Below are 17,064 nucleotides of genomic sequence, written 5' to 3' on the forward strand. Positions count from 1 at the left end.
ACTTATAAACAAATTATATTTTAAATTTTAAAAACTATCAAAACTATTTTAAAATGGATAATGTTTACCCTCCCCATATTTCGAACAAATCGATAAAAATAAACCATTAAAAATACATAACCTTGGATTTTCCCAGTTTCAAACAAAAATAATGAAAAGGGACTAAGTGTCATATTATAAAAAAATTCATAATATAATTCTGATTTAGATATTATTAACTTTGATCTAATTTTGCATATATATAGTTGCAACCTGAACTCTCTATTCAATAAAAAATCATTTCCGAGTATTTGTGACCCTCGGGGAATGTTGTCTTCTAAAAAAATACAAACGTAGACTCGGACAAAGAAACGGGAGCCACTTGAGAGATCTTTGAAGGCCAAGAAGGTGGCATGGCAGTAATGGTGGCATTAAAATAGATATATTCAAGAAGATGTCAGGGATTAAAAATATCCCCCAAAAGGAAAAATTTACGACAAAAGGGATTTGAAGGCCCAGAAGGTGGCAGGGTAGTAATGGTGGCATTAAAATAGATATATTCAGTGAGATGGTAAGGATTAAAATATAAGGTTGTAAGAGTTGTTTTTAGTGTGATTTTTTGGAAGTTTTTATGGTGGGTTTTTTTGGTCAACTTTTTCTATCCGGTCAGAATTTATTGAAATCACACGCTTGATGGGTAATCATGTGCAATCAAACTGCCTTAAAGATTTTCCAAGGTGCTTAATCCATATATACAGTGAAAAAACTAATTTAAATAACACAAATCAAAATTTTCTACTAGATTCCGACACCATAAAGTCCAAAAAATCACATTAAAAACAACTTCTTAAAAATATCCCCAAAATTTACAAAGACTGCGCCTGCAATACATCTTTAGAACTAGTAAATGTTTGTTAATAAATTATAAAATATGTTGTTTTGCAGTGATCCAGCTGTGTTTAAATCTTTAGAACTAGTCATATCATTAAGGCGCAATAAATCTTTAGAACTAGTAAAAGTTTGTTAATAAATTATAAAATATATTGTTTTGCAGTGATCCAGCTGTGTTTAACTAGTGGAAGGTGCAACAAAATATCTGAATAGTTTGGCACCTCGTTCAACTGTGGACAGTGCCACATTCAGTTTGGCTGGCTCGCCCAGAATCGAGGATTGAATTAAACGCACGTGACAGTGACCAGCCAACTATGATTTTGGCGTTTTCTTCCTGCGATCCGCCGCTGTTTTCGCAATCACGCCACCTTGATCATACGAATATTTCACCCATTTTACTGCGAGAAACTTTGATCATATGAATATTTGACCTTCTTGATAGCGAAAACAGCGGTGGGTGGCGGTAAGGTGGCGGCCACTGAGAAAACAGCGGTGGACCGCCGGGAGGAAACTCCCAAAAGGAGTCAGGGACCCAGAAAAATCATAGTTGTCCGGTCACTGTCACTGTCACCTGCACTTAATCAATCATCGATTCAACTAAAACTAAGGCGGCGGCAAGGGTTTGGTTACTTGAGTTGAATATAAAGTAGCGCTGATAAAATCGTGTGGCCTTAAATTAAAGTATGGATTTTGCTGTTTAGCCGTACCCACATGATTCATGGCGGTGGAAGAGAGTTTTTTAAATAGTTCCAAACGCAGTTGTCTATAATGCGACTTTTTGAAAGCTTTTCCAGCGGGTTTTTCTGGTCGAAATCCGGCAGGAATTTATTGGAATCGCAAGTTTGATAGCTAGTTTCTGCACAATGAAAGCGTCCCAGAGGTTTTCGAGGGTGCTGAATCCAAATATCCAGTTAAAAAACCATTTTCACTGCAAGAAATCAAGATTTAACCTCAATTTCTTCCGCCGGATTCCGTCACCGGAATCTCCAAAAAGTCGCATTATAGACAACTCCGTTCCAAACCATCTTTTATACGTGGAGAGATATAGGCCTCATATGCACGCTGTTATTTTTAAATTACACGTGGAGAGATATATGCCGCATATGCATGCGTTTGTTTTTAATTCCACGTGGAGAGATATAGACCTCATATGCACGCATTTATCTTAAAAGTCCACGTGGAGAGATATAGACCTCATATGCACGCATTTATCTTAAAGGTCCACGTGGAGAGATATAGACCTCATATGCACGCATTTATCTTAAAAGGTCCACGTTGTGCTTCCTATTATTATAAGAAAACAATGTCTTTGAAATATGACATTTTTATAAAAATCTACGAATTTGATAAATGATATAAACCTATTGAAATTACTACGCACTTTGAAATATATTTAAACAATTTACAACCATACAAAGTATAATTTTTAAATTTTATCTGATTAAAATAAATCATGTATACATTTTTTTAAGGATAATTTTAAAAAAGAATAATCCCTATATAGTATACCTTAAAAATAATATATATGTACATAAAAGTAATCATAACCAATAATCTTTATAAACTATATCTTTTAAATTTTATTTGAATAAAATAAATCATGTATACATTTTTTATTGGATAATTTTAAAAATTGTATAAATGCATAAAAAGAATAATTCCTATATAGTATACTTTAAAAAATAATAATATTTTTGTGCATAAAAGTAATAATAACTATTAATCTTTATAAACTATATGTTTTTTTGGTGATTAGAACTCTTTTTTTCAATTTAAAAGAATGGAGCAATTTTCAACCTCAAGAGAACTATCGAATTAACCTATAAATAAAGTTTTGGTATTTTGTCTAATAATATGGCAAAAAAAACTCTTTTCCAAAATTTCATTGTAGCTTTAGATTTGAAGATTAAGAAATCAAAATGCTATGAGATTCAAGATTAGTTATCAAATATATGGCCTCATGAGTCATCTCCCTTACTCATCTCCCTTACACATTTATTTCTTGACCACCATCACAAGAATTTGATATCTATATTGGAAGGTTGAAGTTATAGAGTGGTTTCATATTCTTCGTGAACTAACAAAATAACATATGAAAATGCTAACAAACCCTCTAAACACCATGCAAGAATTCTTTGTATCAACTCTAATGGTATATTCATGACATTTGTTAATCATGTAGTTGCTAGTTTATTTGTTCTTCTCAGATTTTTATTTAAAAAAAACCAATCAATGATCTCTCACAAAGCGTAAAATCCTCCCAGTATGCCTCATTTACAGTTATGATAAAACTGTAACATATAGCGGTGGCCCACCATAATTGATACAGAAACAACTCAAACAGGATGCAAATTAAACACAACTCTTGAGTTCAAATGTTCCATAGGAGGCAGTGCTCACTTCAAATATAAAACGCAACACAGCTATACTTTCGGCCTGCATCCACAGAGGCCCAGGCACCTTTCATGCGGACTCATGTGGATTCTCAACCTCCCACAAAACAATTTGAGGCCGCTGAAGACTTGTGACAAACGAATACAATATTTTTTGAACTTAGGCTTCTGTGGCTAGAATTGTTCAGAAGTGTATTTTTTTTCACTATGTTCAAGTAACCTACTGTTATATCCTGCGTTCCTGAAGCCTACAGTTACTAGGTTTGGGTTAGCGAGAGGAATCGATTAACAGTCAAGTTACTGCTGAAACCTACTTTAACATGACCTGTGAATAGGAATCAGAAAGGAAATCCATGGACCATCATTTCAAAACAAAAAAAAACAGTTACTTGCATTATTTAGCGAGATCCCATGAATTTGTCGATCAGGAAAGGGAAATGGAACTTACCAGACAAATCCCAGGGTTCGCATTTGTAAAGGTCCACCTCGGGAATAACGTCGAGCTCTGCTGCTGTGAGGCCATGATTGAGTTTTCCGTTGAGGTAACAGGAGATCAGTTCCTCGTCCGTGGGATGGAACCTGAAACCTGGAAGTAAAACAAATGTTCCCATAAGATAATGCCCTCTACCAACTCTTGAGCCTTGCAGAGTGAAACCAAATTCCAATCCCTCGTATTCACCCAAAGACACCACGAGGAGTCAAGCAGCTCAGCTCTGGTTTGGATGATACATGTGCCCAGTACCCACCTGGTATGTAATGTTTATCTGTGCCTCTCCGACAACCCCAACCGACATTCGCGTCCGTATTCGCAACATGAAGGGCAATGAAAACTGGGACAAATATGCCTGCACACGCGTTGCTCTTCATTGGTTATCGGAACCAATTGCAAGGTCCGTATTTTCTGATGGATCGTATCGTCCCCCTCCCAGCGCACCAAATTCGGATATTTTGATGGAGCGTCCTTAATAGTATATATCTTATAATATGTACGGAGATATTTCATCTTCTTTGGTTGCTAACCACGAAGCTGACTCATCACCCTTATTCAAGGAAAACCATGCCACCTGGAATAACTTGTTGGTGGTCGTTTCACTCCTATCAAATGCCTCTAGGTCTTGGGTCGTTAACCTGTTTCCTTAGGTCCGAAGAAGATAAGCTCATAGCCAAGCAAAAACACTTTTAGGGCATACTCCAGGGCTTAACTCTTCGTGTTGCCATGAACACAAAGATCACATTTTGGGTTTTTAACATTGCATTTCCCAATATGTTTTTTTTGGTAAATATTGCATGGACTTCTGAACCACAACTTACATAAAAGTAGACAAAAATATAACGGATCATAAGGAAAACTTGAACATATCCAAAAATTCACTTCTTTAAAAAGGCGGAAAACATCACAGTGCGCAAGAGTTCAAAATTGTATAATAAATTCCCACTATAATGAGGGCGATTCCTATTTCATCGCCTATAGAATAGTTAATGCCGCCTGACATGCAGGCATTTAACTATTCTATAGGCGATGAAATAGGAATCCCCCTATAATGAGTACATCCTAATCTAGATAGAAGCTACTATGAAATCTTCCTTATCAGGGACAAATCTTTCCATACATAAGCAAAGATATAACATATCCTAGTTGAAAAAGTACGGGTCATTTTCGCAGACTCAAGTTCTATCTTCAATATTTTTTTAATTTTTTTTTTACAACATGGTGAATCGGTAACTGCCTGGCCTAATCTAAGGGAGACCCAGGACCAAACCTCAACGCTGCCACTATAACACCGAGAGCTCAAGTTCTATCTTCAATATTAACAAATATTATAGTGAAAAAACTTTTGGCTCCAAATTCCAATTTAATGTGCCTTTGGGCGTCCATTTTAATGGATTGAGTGGGAGAGTGCTTTCTTTGAAGGCAAGATGCCAAAAAAATTTCTAGTTAGGGTTTGATTATGCATTGATTGGATATATTCTCTCATATGGCTAGATTGAACTTCAAATTTAGGGTTTATTGCCGCTTTTTGAAGGCAAGATGCCAAAAAAATTTCTAGTTAGGGTTTGATTATGCATTGATTGGATATATTCTCTCATATGGCTAGATTGAACTTCAAATTTAGGGTTTATTGCCGCTTTTTGAAGGCAAGATGCCAAAAAATATTCTAGTTAGGGTTTGATTATGCATTGATTGGATATATTCTCTCATATGGCTATATTCTCTCAACGCTATGTGTTTTTGTAATTTTCTTACATCTAAAAAATAATATATATATATAATATAAAATAAAAAATGAATATAATTATTTATTGAATAACAATTACATAACCAACATAATCATAAAAAATAAAATAAAATGGAATTATACTATTTCATTATATTTATTATATGTATTGTATCACAATTTTAATTTTTAAAAATATAAACTAAAATTCTAAAACCTCTAATAAATTAGTGTAGCCATATAAATTAAATCATTTGCAAATGTTAATAAGTATCAATTCATGATATGCATACTTTTTCCCACTGGAAAAATCCGTAATTTTCATTATATTAGGAAAATTACATATTGTAGATGCTGGTTGCATATGCTGTATTGTTCATACAAAATCCACCACGCAGGGTGATCTGTCAAGAGTATAACCAAAAATAGATGATAAAGTCACATATATATCTGTCTAGGTGCCTATTTAAGATCACGCAGGATCTGTTTGCAAAAATATGATATCCATATGAACAGTTATCAACAAAGACAAAAAACCATATTATTGCCGGATACCGGGACTGTTGCCCCGCTGTTCTCTCTGATCTATATACGGCCTGTGGTAATATCTGTATTCTTCAGACCCCTGCACCTCCACTATTAGCCATTCACCTCTGGGTAGTATCGTGGCCTCCTTGGATAATTTGTCAGCCTGCATACTTACTTCATGATACAAATCACGTTGCTAAAAAAAATAACTAAATTATAACTTTATTTTAAATAATTAGTATTATTATTATTAATTATTAAATGAATTAATCTATAAATTAAACATATATGTATACATTTAAAAAAAACATGTAACAAGATTCTTAATCATGGAGATTCATTCTCACTTTACCATGGAGATTCTTAAAATGTAAATAGACTTTGTTACAAGACCATTGGTGAATACCATAACTTATCAATACCACATGCCCTTCACTCCCACTTTACCATGGAGATTCTTAATATGGAAATAGGCTTTGTCACTATACCATGGGCCAGTACCATAACTTATCAATAGCACATGCCAAAAAAAACCATGACTCATTTCACATTACACTCATTCATATGACATTTTTTTTAATTAATCAATTCAATTAAAAGGGGATAACTATTTTGCAAATAAATCTCAACCTTTGATTTGTCAATACTACTAAGAATATTTTAGAATATTCCATGGAAGTTAAATCCCTACTATCCAGTATGGAAGAGATGTTGTAACGCTCTGTCCTATAAACATTTTGACTCTGTCAAATTACATAAAAATAAAAAATAATTAATAACATGAAAACAATTTATTTTGTCAAAATAAAATAAAAATAATAAAAAACTTTAAAATAAAAATAACTTTATGGTACTCACTCATGGTATTCATGTGGAATATAGCTTGTTTAAATGGGGAAATTAAACCAGTCTAGATTTGTCTTAACTCCGGATCTGTTGAGATTAATTATGAAATGTATTAATGGAGTGACGGTTCAACCGAAACTTAGATTAGGAGAGTTTGTTCCTGATTTATAGGGTGTTGTTTCAACTTCCCTAATTGTGTGTGAATTATATATTTCTCATGTAATGATTGTAATGTCAGAGCATGTTCTGTAGAGACAGTCTCCAAGTGGTGTTCCACACCTGTGAGCTGCCCAGGTTCAATTCAATAGATTTGATTCTGTTGTTTTTAGCATGGTATCAGAGCTACAGGGCTAAGGACTGTCTGTAACACTGAGTGGAGGAGTTATAGTGAAGGTTGGGAGGAAGATCTATGTGCCTGGGAGGCAAATCTGGGAGGTGTGGTTTTTAAGGGCAATTGTGCGTCGATCAGCGCAAGATCCAGCACCATACTCGCGCCGATACAATCCTGCTTTACATGTTTTTTTATTTTTCTCGACGACGCAGCTCTACTGCAGTCAAAGGGCGCCGAGTCAGCCATGTGAGAAGAGGATGCAGGGGCGGATGTAGAGGGACTTGTCATTTTCTCAGTAGCGACAAGTTCTTGTTTTGTCTGTGTAGTGACAGGTTTTTCATCCATTTGAGACTCGTTTTTCACAGAGCCCTTCTCGATCCCCAGGAAATCCATCGCTACGACCTGATTTTGCGACGCTTCGGTGGAGATGCCCGGGAGGCTGAGCGGTGTGGACGTGTGCTTCCAAAATCCCTCTTTGCAGACAACCACAAAGTAGGGCAGGTTCACAAGGAGCCGTGGACCATTGCATCTGCAACGAATTGGGTGAGCGACATATCGACGACTTGGAAGGAGACGGGTAGCAGCAACAACGACAATATAATTCGTTATACGTATGAAATCCAAGTCACAAATAACTGTAAATCATGTAATGTTGAGAATGTAAGTTTGAAGGTCAGCTTTTTCAGTGCTTCTGCGTCGCCTGACACGGTGTATCTGAAGCCCATCCCAACGGGCGCTCAGGTTTCTCTTCAGTATCATACCACGAACCATAATGCTAAAGTTGTTGGAGTCATGGCTTCTGGTGCCTCCTTTGTCACCTGTTGAATAGGGAAGGCATAGAAAATCCACAGGCATCTCTATATCTATATTTGGGGTTGAATTGTTGATTTTAATGAATTCGAGTGGAGTTTAAGTTTAAAATCAAGATTTTAATTAATTTTTTTTTTTAAATTAAAAGTTTTTTAATTTAATTCTTTAATTAAAAGAAAAGGGGGCTCATTATTTGATAAAGGGGCGAACTTTTTAAAGAAGGAATTTGGATTGATCTCTTAAAAAGGGATTTGGCCTCAGTTTTAATTGAAGTTTTCATTGGATCTGGGATTTGCAATATTTTTTAAGATCTGGGGTTGTTTTTTTTAAGTTGTTGGGGTTGAAGTTTTTTTTTTTTTGTTAGACTCTCTCATAAAACAATAATAAATCCAAAAATAAATAAATAAATTAAATATTCCAAGTTAGGAATTTGTGCCTAACTCTTGGGTTGTTCCTCTAAGATAGGAGTTAGCTAAGCTAACTCCTATATTGGTGTGTGTTTGGTGAGAAATTATCTCAACCAAAGGAGAAATTATCTCAACCAAAGGTGTCTAAGATAGCACGCACTATCTTGAGAACACTGTCTCTCATCTATTTATTTGTAACACTATATTCAATTATTTTGTGAAATGAAAATGTGTAATGAGAGAGAAGCATGAGGCTTCAGCCTTTTTTCGCCAATATTTTGTGTCTGATTTTTATATGTGTTTTTCTGTAATGTGTCTGAGTTAATCTCATTCTTTATCATGTGGTATCAGAGCTGGTGAGATTAAAATTCTTCATTTCTAGCATCTAGTTGTGCTTGAAGTTCTGTTATGCGTGCATATTAAAAGGAGTTGCAACTAAATTGCAGCGATGGCTGTTCTTGATTATGTATGTATTCGTTGGCATAACTGTGCAAATTAGTGGAGGTTCGGCGAAGGATTTAATTGGTAGACTGCCTGGTCAGCCAAACGTAAATTTCAAACAAAATGCTGGATACATCACGGTCGATGAGCACACTGGCTGCGCATTGTTTTATTATTTTGCTGTGAATTATTTCAATTGGGACAGACACTCATGGAATGATTACTTCATTGACCGAATTCGTTGGAAATATTCCATTGCGGGATCTGCTACAGCCGTTGCTACTGCTCGTTGTCTTGGAGGCAAGACCGTGGAGAAATCTACTCCTAGACGACTCAATTGTGTGGATAAGCCATCTGTTTGCTGTAATGGCATCGACGAGTTAACCATAGGACCTGACAATGGCATAGAATGCATTTGACGAGGGCCAGGTACAGGAGAACACTCTTTTTGCATTTTATGCTTTAAATCATCAACCTTCGATGTTGGATCTCTCAAGTTTGGTGTGCGCAGCCCCATCCAACAGAGAGAGGGGCAACATTTCAAACGAATTCCATGTATCCCTCTGACCGACTTCGTCATGGAACAAAGGTCACAGTTGACCTGCATGCCTGCAAAAAAAAAGGTTCAATCTCCGCCATTTACAGTTAAATTATTTTACAAATCAATTTCATTATCCATTGCATTTTTGTTTCAGTTCTGTTGTTGCTATTCTTCACATTCAATCTTTCGCCATTTACAATAACGGCAACGCAGTCTACCGAAACCCAAAACGACTAGAAGTACGGGAATTTTAAAATTATGGCCGAGTCCATCATTTCAGCTATGCCGGTGGCAGATCTAAATGTTGTTGCGTCTTTTGCACTTGAAGCCACTCTACCAAATTCGTTTCATAAAAATCACACCATATAATTTGCTCCACAGAAAAATCTTACTACAGGGATTACAATTTCTTGCGCTTCAGTCTACGCATCAGATTTCGCTTCACACCAAAGAGAAGGTTCGAATCCACGTGGATACTTCTGAATGTTTTTGGAGTCTTCTACATATCAGATTTAGCGCAGCAGAAATGAAGGTTTAGAATCCTCTCTTCGAGCAAGTTGTCGTTTGTTTCACCTTCACCATATGCTGCCGTATGGAATTTCTAAAAATATGTTTTAAAAGTGTGCCTTACATTTTTAAAGGAGACACGTTCTCTTTTAAAGTGACTCCATTCACTTTTTAACTCACTTTTTAGAAGAATTTCATAAAAATTCTATTCAATGGGAGTTTAAAAGAAATTATTGGAGTGATAAGGTGTGTTTTTATTTTGAGTGATAAGTGAGTGGAATAATAAAGGTATATTTTTTAAATGAGTGATTTTTAGGAGAGATAAGGAGTGGATAAAATTATTTATTTGTAATGGAGAAATAAGGTAATTTTTAACAGAGGTGCAATTTTTTTTGGAGAGATAAAGTGATAAGTGGAATTCTTTGAGAGAAATTTTTTTGTAATTCAAAGTATTGTTTTACTTTGAGAGGGATCGTGTCACTATCCATTCAGATTTTGAAGGCGACTTGTTTTAAAGGGTTGTCAGCTTGGCATGTACTCAGTGATTAATAAAGATATCATATTTTTGTGGTGATTGTGTCCTAGATCCGCCCGAAATTGAATAAGGGGATCTTAGGTACACCATGTGTATTTGTGATGGCGAGTGTTTTTATGGCTTCATGTTGTTGCTTATGATTTGTGTCTAGTTTTGACACATAAATGATCGCATTTACCACACACATAAAGTTCAATGCAAGCAAGCACAACACTTGTAAAAGAATAGCATCAAGGAAGGACAATTGAACTCGACACTTGCATTTGTGCAAATACAACTCATAATCATAGATTGTCAACATCAACATTCTACATCAACAAGCAACTTCACTTAATCAAGTTAAAGCATTTCAAAGCAAAGTCTACATCAACATTCTTGCAAACAAATTTAAGAACTTGTGAATCAAATTCCAATTACATTGCATTGTACGAGTGCATTCTCGGTTGAAACCGACACCCATGTTTTGATTTGATCAGAAGTCAAGCACATCAATTCTCTTCAACTTAGTCAAATTAAGACAAGTGAATTCCTTGTTTTATGTGAGTCATTCAAACCATTGTAAGCTTTTTTGGGTGCATTTTCGACAGTGTTCGACACCCTTCCTTTAAAGCACAATCAAGTGAGTCCATGAGTTTTAACTCCTTGAAAGAACTATCACAGCAACCACAACAAGTTCAACTCTAACACCAATCAAGCAAGTTGAGATCAACAAATCAAGCGAGCGTGCCAGTCAAATCCCATAGCAAGCGAGCCTGTCATTCAAGTAAAGTGAAACAGTTCAAAGCACGATATCTACGACAAGAGAGCCTGACTTCAAGTGAGCAAGTTCAGATGGCGCAGCATATTCAGTTATTAAACATTCTTCACAGTTTGATCAACTCCAGTGATGAAGACATGGTGCACGTCAGCAAAGAAACTCTTGCTAATATTTCACGGCATCTACAGCAAACGCATGAAACCATTGAGTTTCTTCAGCTTGAGTCCCAACTTCAAAGGAATGAATTGCAAGAAAAGTCTTTGAACCATCCAGATGATAAGTCATTCATCCCAACAACTTCAAGTGTCGAAGTTGTTCATGATCAAATTCAAATTTCTTCCAAACCCATCATCAAGCCCTGGGAAGAAATTCAAAATAACAAGAATAGACGTGGCTTAGGATATGTCCCTGATGACACCAACTTACAAATCCCAGATTATTCCAAGCCAATTAAGTTTGTGAGTGCAGGATTTCTTGAACCACTCACCTCAGCAGGTTCTGCGAAAGTTGCCGACAAACAGAATTGCACGCAACCTAAAGTTGAAGTCCAATCAAAGTGCTCTCATTGTCAAAGAGCCGGTCATATGGAAGATCAGTGTTTTGATCTCCATCCGTGTTGCCATTGTGGCAAGCCCAATCATTCCTCAGCAAAATGTCGCAACCACCAAAAATCAGGCAGATTGAAGATACATTATGAATGGATTGATCCTTGGGAATGGTCATCCACAGTCAAATGGTTGTCTCAGTTCTACAACCGCCTACATTCACACATAGTGCAGCCAGCAGTGAATCGATGATGGTACTCTCATGCAGTTGAATGAGGGAGTACGACAGTGAAACTCTCCTACACCTGAAGGGGGGGAGTTCAAATATATTTTGGAGAAGATTGTCTCTCCTTTCAGCTGACAAAGGGGGGAAAATGTCAATGAAATTGACAAGTGGTTGTCAGACTGAAAGTCTCGACAACATCAGCGAAGCAGCCAGTGGGCATCTTCATCAGCCAGTGGGCATTTGTCATCAGCAGTGAGCATCAGCAAATTCGCCAATGGGCGATCGACAGCCAAAGCAGCTTTCATCATAGCAAAAGCAACATTGAGTTGTTTTTCAGCCAGTGGGAAATCATCATCAGCAAACACGCCGGTGGGCGTTCATCAAATTGTGTCAGTGGACACCGGATGCTGTTTTCAAGCAAAGGACAATTGGATCCTTTTGCGGCTTGGCACATGATAGAGTTGTCAAGCATCCCTCTGAGATGAATTAGTCATGCAGCTGACTCAGTCTCTTCATTTTGCGGTTTGTTCAGCATCCAGATTTGGCGGTTTTTTCAGGCAATGTTTTTGAGGATCAACATGAGAACTTGGAAGATGGTTCTCGTTCTTATTTTTGGATTTATCATTGAGGGGGGGAATGTTAGACTCTCTCATAAAACAATAATAAATCCAAAAATAAATAAATTAATTAAATATTCCAAGTTAGGAATTTGTGCCTAACTCTTGGGTTGTTCCTCTAAGATAGGAGTTAGTTTAGCTAGCTCCTATATTGGTGTGTGTTTGGTGAGAAATTATCTCAACCAAAGGAGAAATTATCTCAACCAAAGGTGTCTAAGATAGCACGCACTATCTTGAGAACACTGTCTCTCATCTATTTATTTGTAACACTATATTCAATTATTTTGTGAAATGAAAATGTGTAATGAGAGAGAAGCATGAGGCTTCAGCCTTTTTCTGCCAATATTTTGTGTCTGATTTTTATATGTGTTTTTCTGTAATGTGTCTGAGTTAATCTCATTCTTTATCATTTTTTTTCAAGATGAATAATCAGTTAGCAAAAGCATACCTCAATGAGAATAACAAGCTGGATGGATCCAATTATTTTAATTGGAAATTTAAGTTGCAGACCCTGCTTGAGGCACACAATGCACGCGCAATTGTGAATAATGATGAGGTGATGCTGAACGTGCTTGCAAGAGGAACACCAGCAACAATCCAAGACTGGGATAAGCGGGAGACTAAGGCGAGAATGCTCCTGAAATTGTCAGTCAGATATTGCATTATTCCCCATATCCGTGATTGCAACACTGCACCAGAAATCTGGAAGACGCTCAAGGATTTCTATGAGATCAAGAACACCAATCGATTGTTGTTCTTGAAGAGCAAGATTCTCTCCATCAAGATGGAGGAGAATGAGACAGTTGTAGCATTTATTTCGCGAATCATGGAGCTCAAGAACAATTTGGGTGACATCGGTGAAGCTGTGTCAGATACATATTTGATAACCATTACCATGAATGGTATGACTGATGAGTATTAGATGTTCATCCTTGGCTTGAATGCAAGAGAAAAAGCCCCCGTGTTTGAAGAATTGACAGGGGTCCTCATGTAAGAGGAGGAAAGGCAGCTGACTCATAAACCTCAGAGTTTAGATCTGGTCTTAATGGCAAAGAGGAAGCCCTTCATAGGAAAGCCAAATGAAGCACAAAAGAGCAGTGCAACCCCACAATGAAAGATGCCCCCACCTCAAGGTACGTATTTCAATAGAAATGACTCTGCGACCAAATGTTTTTATTGTGGTAGAAGTGGGCATATAGCCAGATATTGCATGAAGAAGAAGTTTGATGAAGGTCAGAAGAGACATAAACAACATGCAGGTCATTTTGCTGATGAGGAACAGATTCAGAACCTCAGACTGTTAATATCTGACTCTGCATTTTCGGCAAAGGATGGTGAAGCATATACCTAATTTGTGGACTCAGGTGCATCCATCCACATGACAGGGAACAGACAGTGGTTTGAAGACTTCAAAGAGACCAGCAGTGGAGCAAACATCTATCTTGGCGATGATAGAGGGTACCAAATCAAAGGTTATGGTAATATTCCTATTGTTTTGCCTAATGGAAATATTAGACATATTCATAATGTAATGTATGTACCTGGGATAAAAAAGAATCTGATCTCTGTCTCTACGATAACTGATCAGAATCTCAAGGTAGAATTTTATAAATCATATTGTGTTATTAAAGACCTGTTGGATCGTATGAAGCCTATTGCATCAGGTATTTGTGTGGGAGGATTGTACAAGCTAAATGTCAAAAGCACACCACATCAGGCATTGACATCATCTGCCATGACTACAGTGGACTTATGGCATCAGAGGTTCGGCCATATTAACTTCAATGATCTGCTGCTATTACAGAAAAGAGGTATGGTCGAAGGTCTTCCTGTTTTAAAGCCTGTCCATATTGATTGTGATGCATGTGCACTTGGAAAGATGCACAAAGATGAATTTCCTATGAATGCTGATAGGAGGAGAGATATACTCGAGCCGGTACACACAGATTTATGCGAGCCTATGCAAACAAGGTCATTAGGTGGTGCATACTATTTTTTACTGTTTATTGATGATTGTACTAGATTTACATGGGTGTAATTCCTCAGGAAGAAGAGCCACACTTTTGAATACTTCAAGGATTTCAGAAGTATGGTTGAAAAGCAGACAGGTAAATGCATCAGGATTCTCCGCTCGGATCAAGGGGGAGAGTACAAGAAAGCTTGTGTCCTCAAATACTGCAAAGATCATGGGATTCAACAATAGTTTACATTACCCCACACTCCTCAACAAAACGAGGTTGCAGAGAGGAAGAACATAACCCTTGTGGAGTTTGCTCGCAGCATGTTAAAAGGTAAGAATCTTTCTAATGGGTTTGGGTTGAAGCAATTAATACTGCAGTATATCTAAAGAATAGGAGTCCAAAAAGAAGTTTAGATTTCAAAAATCCTTTTGAATCTTTATTTGGCTATAAGCCTACAGTTAAGCATTTGAGAGTTTGTGATTCTAAAGCCTTCACTCATGTCCCAAAGGAAGATAGAAAGAAACAGCATTCAAAGGCCATCAAATGTATTTTTGTTGGGTATTGTATAGAATTTAAGGCTTACAATCTGTTTAATCATTCTACTCATAAAGTTTTTGCAATCAGAGATGTAGTGTTTCATGAGCAGGTTAATGATGGAAGTCATGAGAGTGCTAATGAAGAATGACACGTGCCCTTGCTGGTGGAAGAAAGAAGTGATGAATCAGGTGACAACAATGAGCAACAACAACAGGAAGGGGAAGAAGATGATGTAGTTGTCAAGCCAAGTCCACAAAATGATGATCAGACAAGGTTTGAAGCTACCCCACCACTCAGGAGATCAGGTAGGAAGGTTCAGTTGCCAACAAGATATAGGGAAAATGCTTTTATAACTAGTATGATGAATGTTGTTGAACCCTCTAGTTATAAAGAAGCCAGTCAATATAGTGAATGGAGGGCTGCTATGGAAGAGGAATATGAGTCAATCCTCAAAAACAAAACTTGGGATTTAGTTAAACTACCTGAAGGCAAACAACCCATAGGATGCAAATGGTTGTATAAGCCTAAATTTAAAGCATATGGGAGCATAGATAAATATAAATCTAGGCTGGTTGCAAAGGGGTATTTGCAGCAAGAAGGCATAGATTATGATGAAACATTTGCCCCTGTAGCTAAACTAAACACAATCAGAATGATAATTGCTTTAGCTACCAAACACCATTGGATGATTCACCGGCTAGATGTTAAATCTGCTTTTTTAAATGGGGACTTAAAAGAAGAAGTCTACTTAGTGCAACCTGAGGGGTTTGTTAAACAGGGTGAAGAACATTTAGTTTGTAGGTTGAAGAAAGCGTTGTATGGACTAAAACAGGCACCCAGGTCATGGTATGACAAAATTGATTCATTTTTTCTACAACATAGTTATAAAAGAAGTAAACATCACCCTAATCTTTATACTGTGTTTGATAAAGAGGGAAGGATTGTTTTGATTTCTTTATATGTAAATGATCTAATCGTTACAGGAAATGCTAATAATCTCATTAAAGAAATCAAGGAGCAGATGTCACAAGTCTTTGAGATGAAAGACCTTGGAGAGCTACATTACTGTTTGGGTCTGGAAGTCTGGAGGGATTCTGGACAAACTTTTCTGTCACATAGTAAGTATGTCAGGAGCTTACTGGAAAAGTTCAGAATGGATCAGTGCAAAGCTACAGTAGTACCTTTACAGTAGAATATAAAACTTCAGAATGATGATGGATCTAAGGAGGCAGATGCGACTTTGTATAGACAGCTGGTTGGGAGTCTAATCTACTTGACTACAACTAGGCCATATTTGGCTTATGCAGTCAGTGCATTGAGCCAATTTATGTCAAAGCCCCTTGAGAGCCATTGGGTTGCAGCAAAAGGTGTTTTAAGGTATCTCCAGGGAACCTTAGATTTTGGTATTGTTTATACTGATTCATGTGATGTTAAATTGACAGGTTTTTTAGACTCTGATTGGGCTGGAAATGTAGATGACAGATGATCCATAATAGGCTATGCATTTAGCATTGGATCCGGGGTCATTACATGGAGTAGCAAAAAGCAAAGCACAATATCCTTGTCTTCTGCGAAAGCTGAATATCAAGCTATGTGTGCAACAACATGTGAAGCAATTTGGTTGAGGAGACTTCTCTTTGATGCTGGAGAAGAACAGAAAGTTGCAACATTGATCAAATGCGACAACCAGAGCTCCATCAAACTTGCAAATAATCCAGTATTTCATAAGAACACAAAGCATATTGATACATAGTTTCATTTTGTCAGGGAGAAAGTTCAGTCAAAAGAAATCCATATTGAGTATTGTAATAGTTGTGACAATGTTGTTGATATTTTTACCAAACCTCTTGGTAGAATCAAGTTTGAATTGTTTAGGGAAGTGTTAGGCATATGTGTGAATCCATTTCTCCATTAAGGGAGAGTGTTGAGATTAATGATGAAATGTATTAATGGAGTGACGGTTCAACCGAACTTTAGATTAGGAGTTTGTTCCTGA

At 36.9% G+C, this 17,064-nt stretch overlaps 2 protein-coding genes across 2 annotated transcripts in view; one reads left to right on the forward strand and one right to left on the reverse strand.

Annotated features, from left to right (window-relative positions):
* Positions 1–4,160, reverse strand: part of LOC149218459 (uncharacterized) — a 164,821-nt gene extending 160,661 nt beyond the window's left edge. The window contains exons 1-2 of the mRNA XM_089384063.1: positions 4,010–4,160; positions 3,712–3,849 (exon numbers count right to left, since the gene is read on the reverse strand). Coding sequence (XP_089240189.1) covers positions 3,712–3,849; positions 4,010–4,130 — 259 coding nt within the window. The 5' untranslated portion in view covers positions 4,131–4,160. The remainder of the gene's footprint in view (positions 1–3,711; positions 3,850–4,009) is intronic.
* Positions 4,161–12,991: 8,831 nt separating this feature from the next.
* Positions 12,992–13,492, forward strand: LOC149218460 (uncharacterized). The gene has a single exon (XM_089386565.1). The coding sequence runs from the start codon at positions 12,992–12,994 to the stop codon at positions 13,490–13,492; it is 501 nt and encodes a 166-aa protein (XP_089242691.1).
* Positions 13,493–17,064: the final 3,572 nt, after the last annotated feature.

Source organism: Pinus tabuliformis, chromosome Q, assembly GCF_031772625.1.
Source record: "Pinus tabuliformis cultivar Carrire ecotype Pingquan chromosome Q, CPIR1, whole genome shotgun sequence".
Lineage (NCBI taxonomy): Eukaryota > Viridiplantae > Streptophyta > Pinopsida > Pinales > Pinaceae > Pinus > Pinus tabuliformis.

What these genes read in the sequence shown, in the direction of transcription:
- LOC149218460 (XM_089386565.1), top strand. Translation starts at nt 12,992, where the DNA reads ATGAATAATCAGTTAGCAAAAGCATACCTCAATGAGAATAACAAGCTG.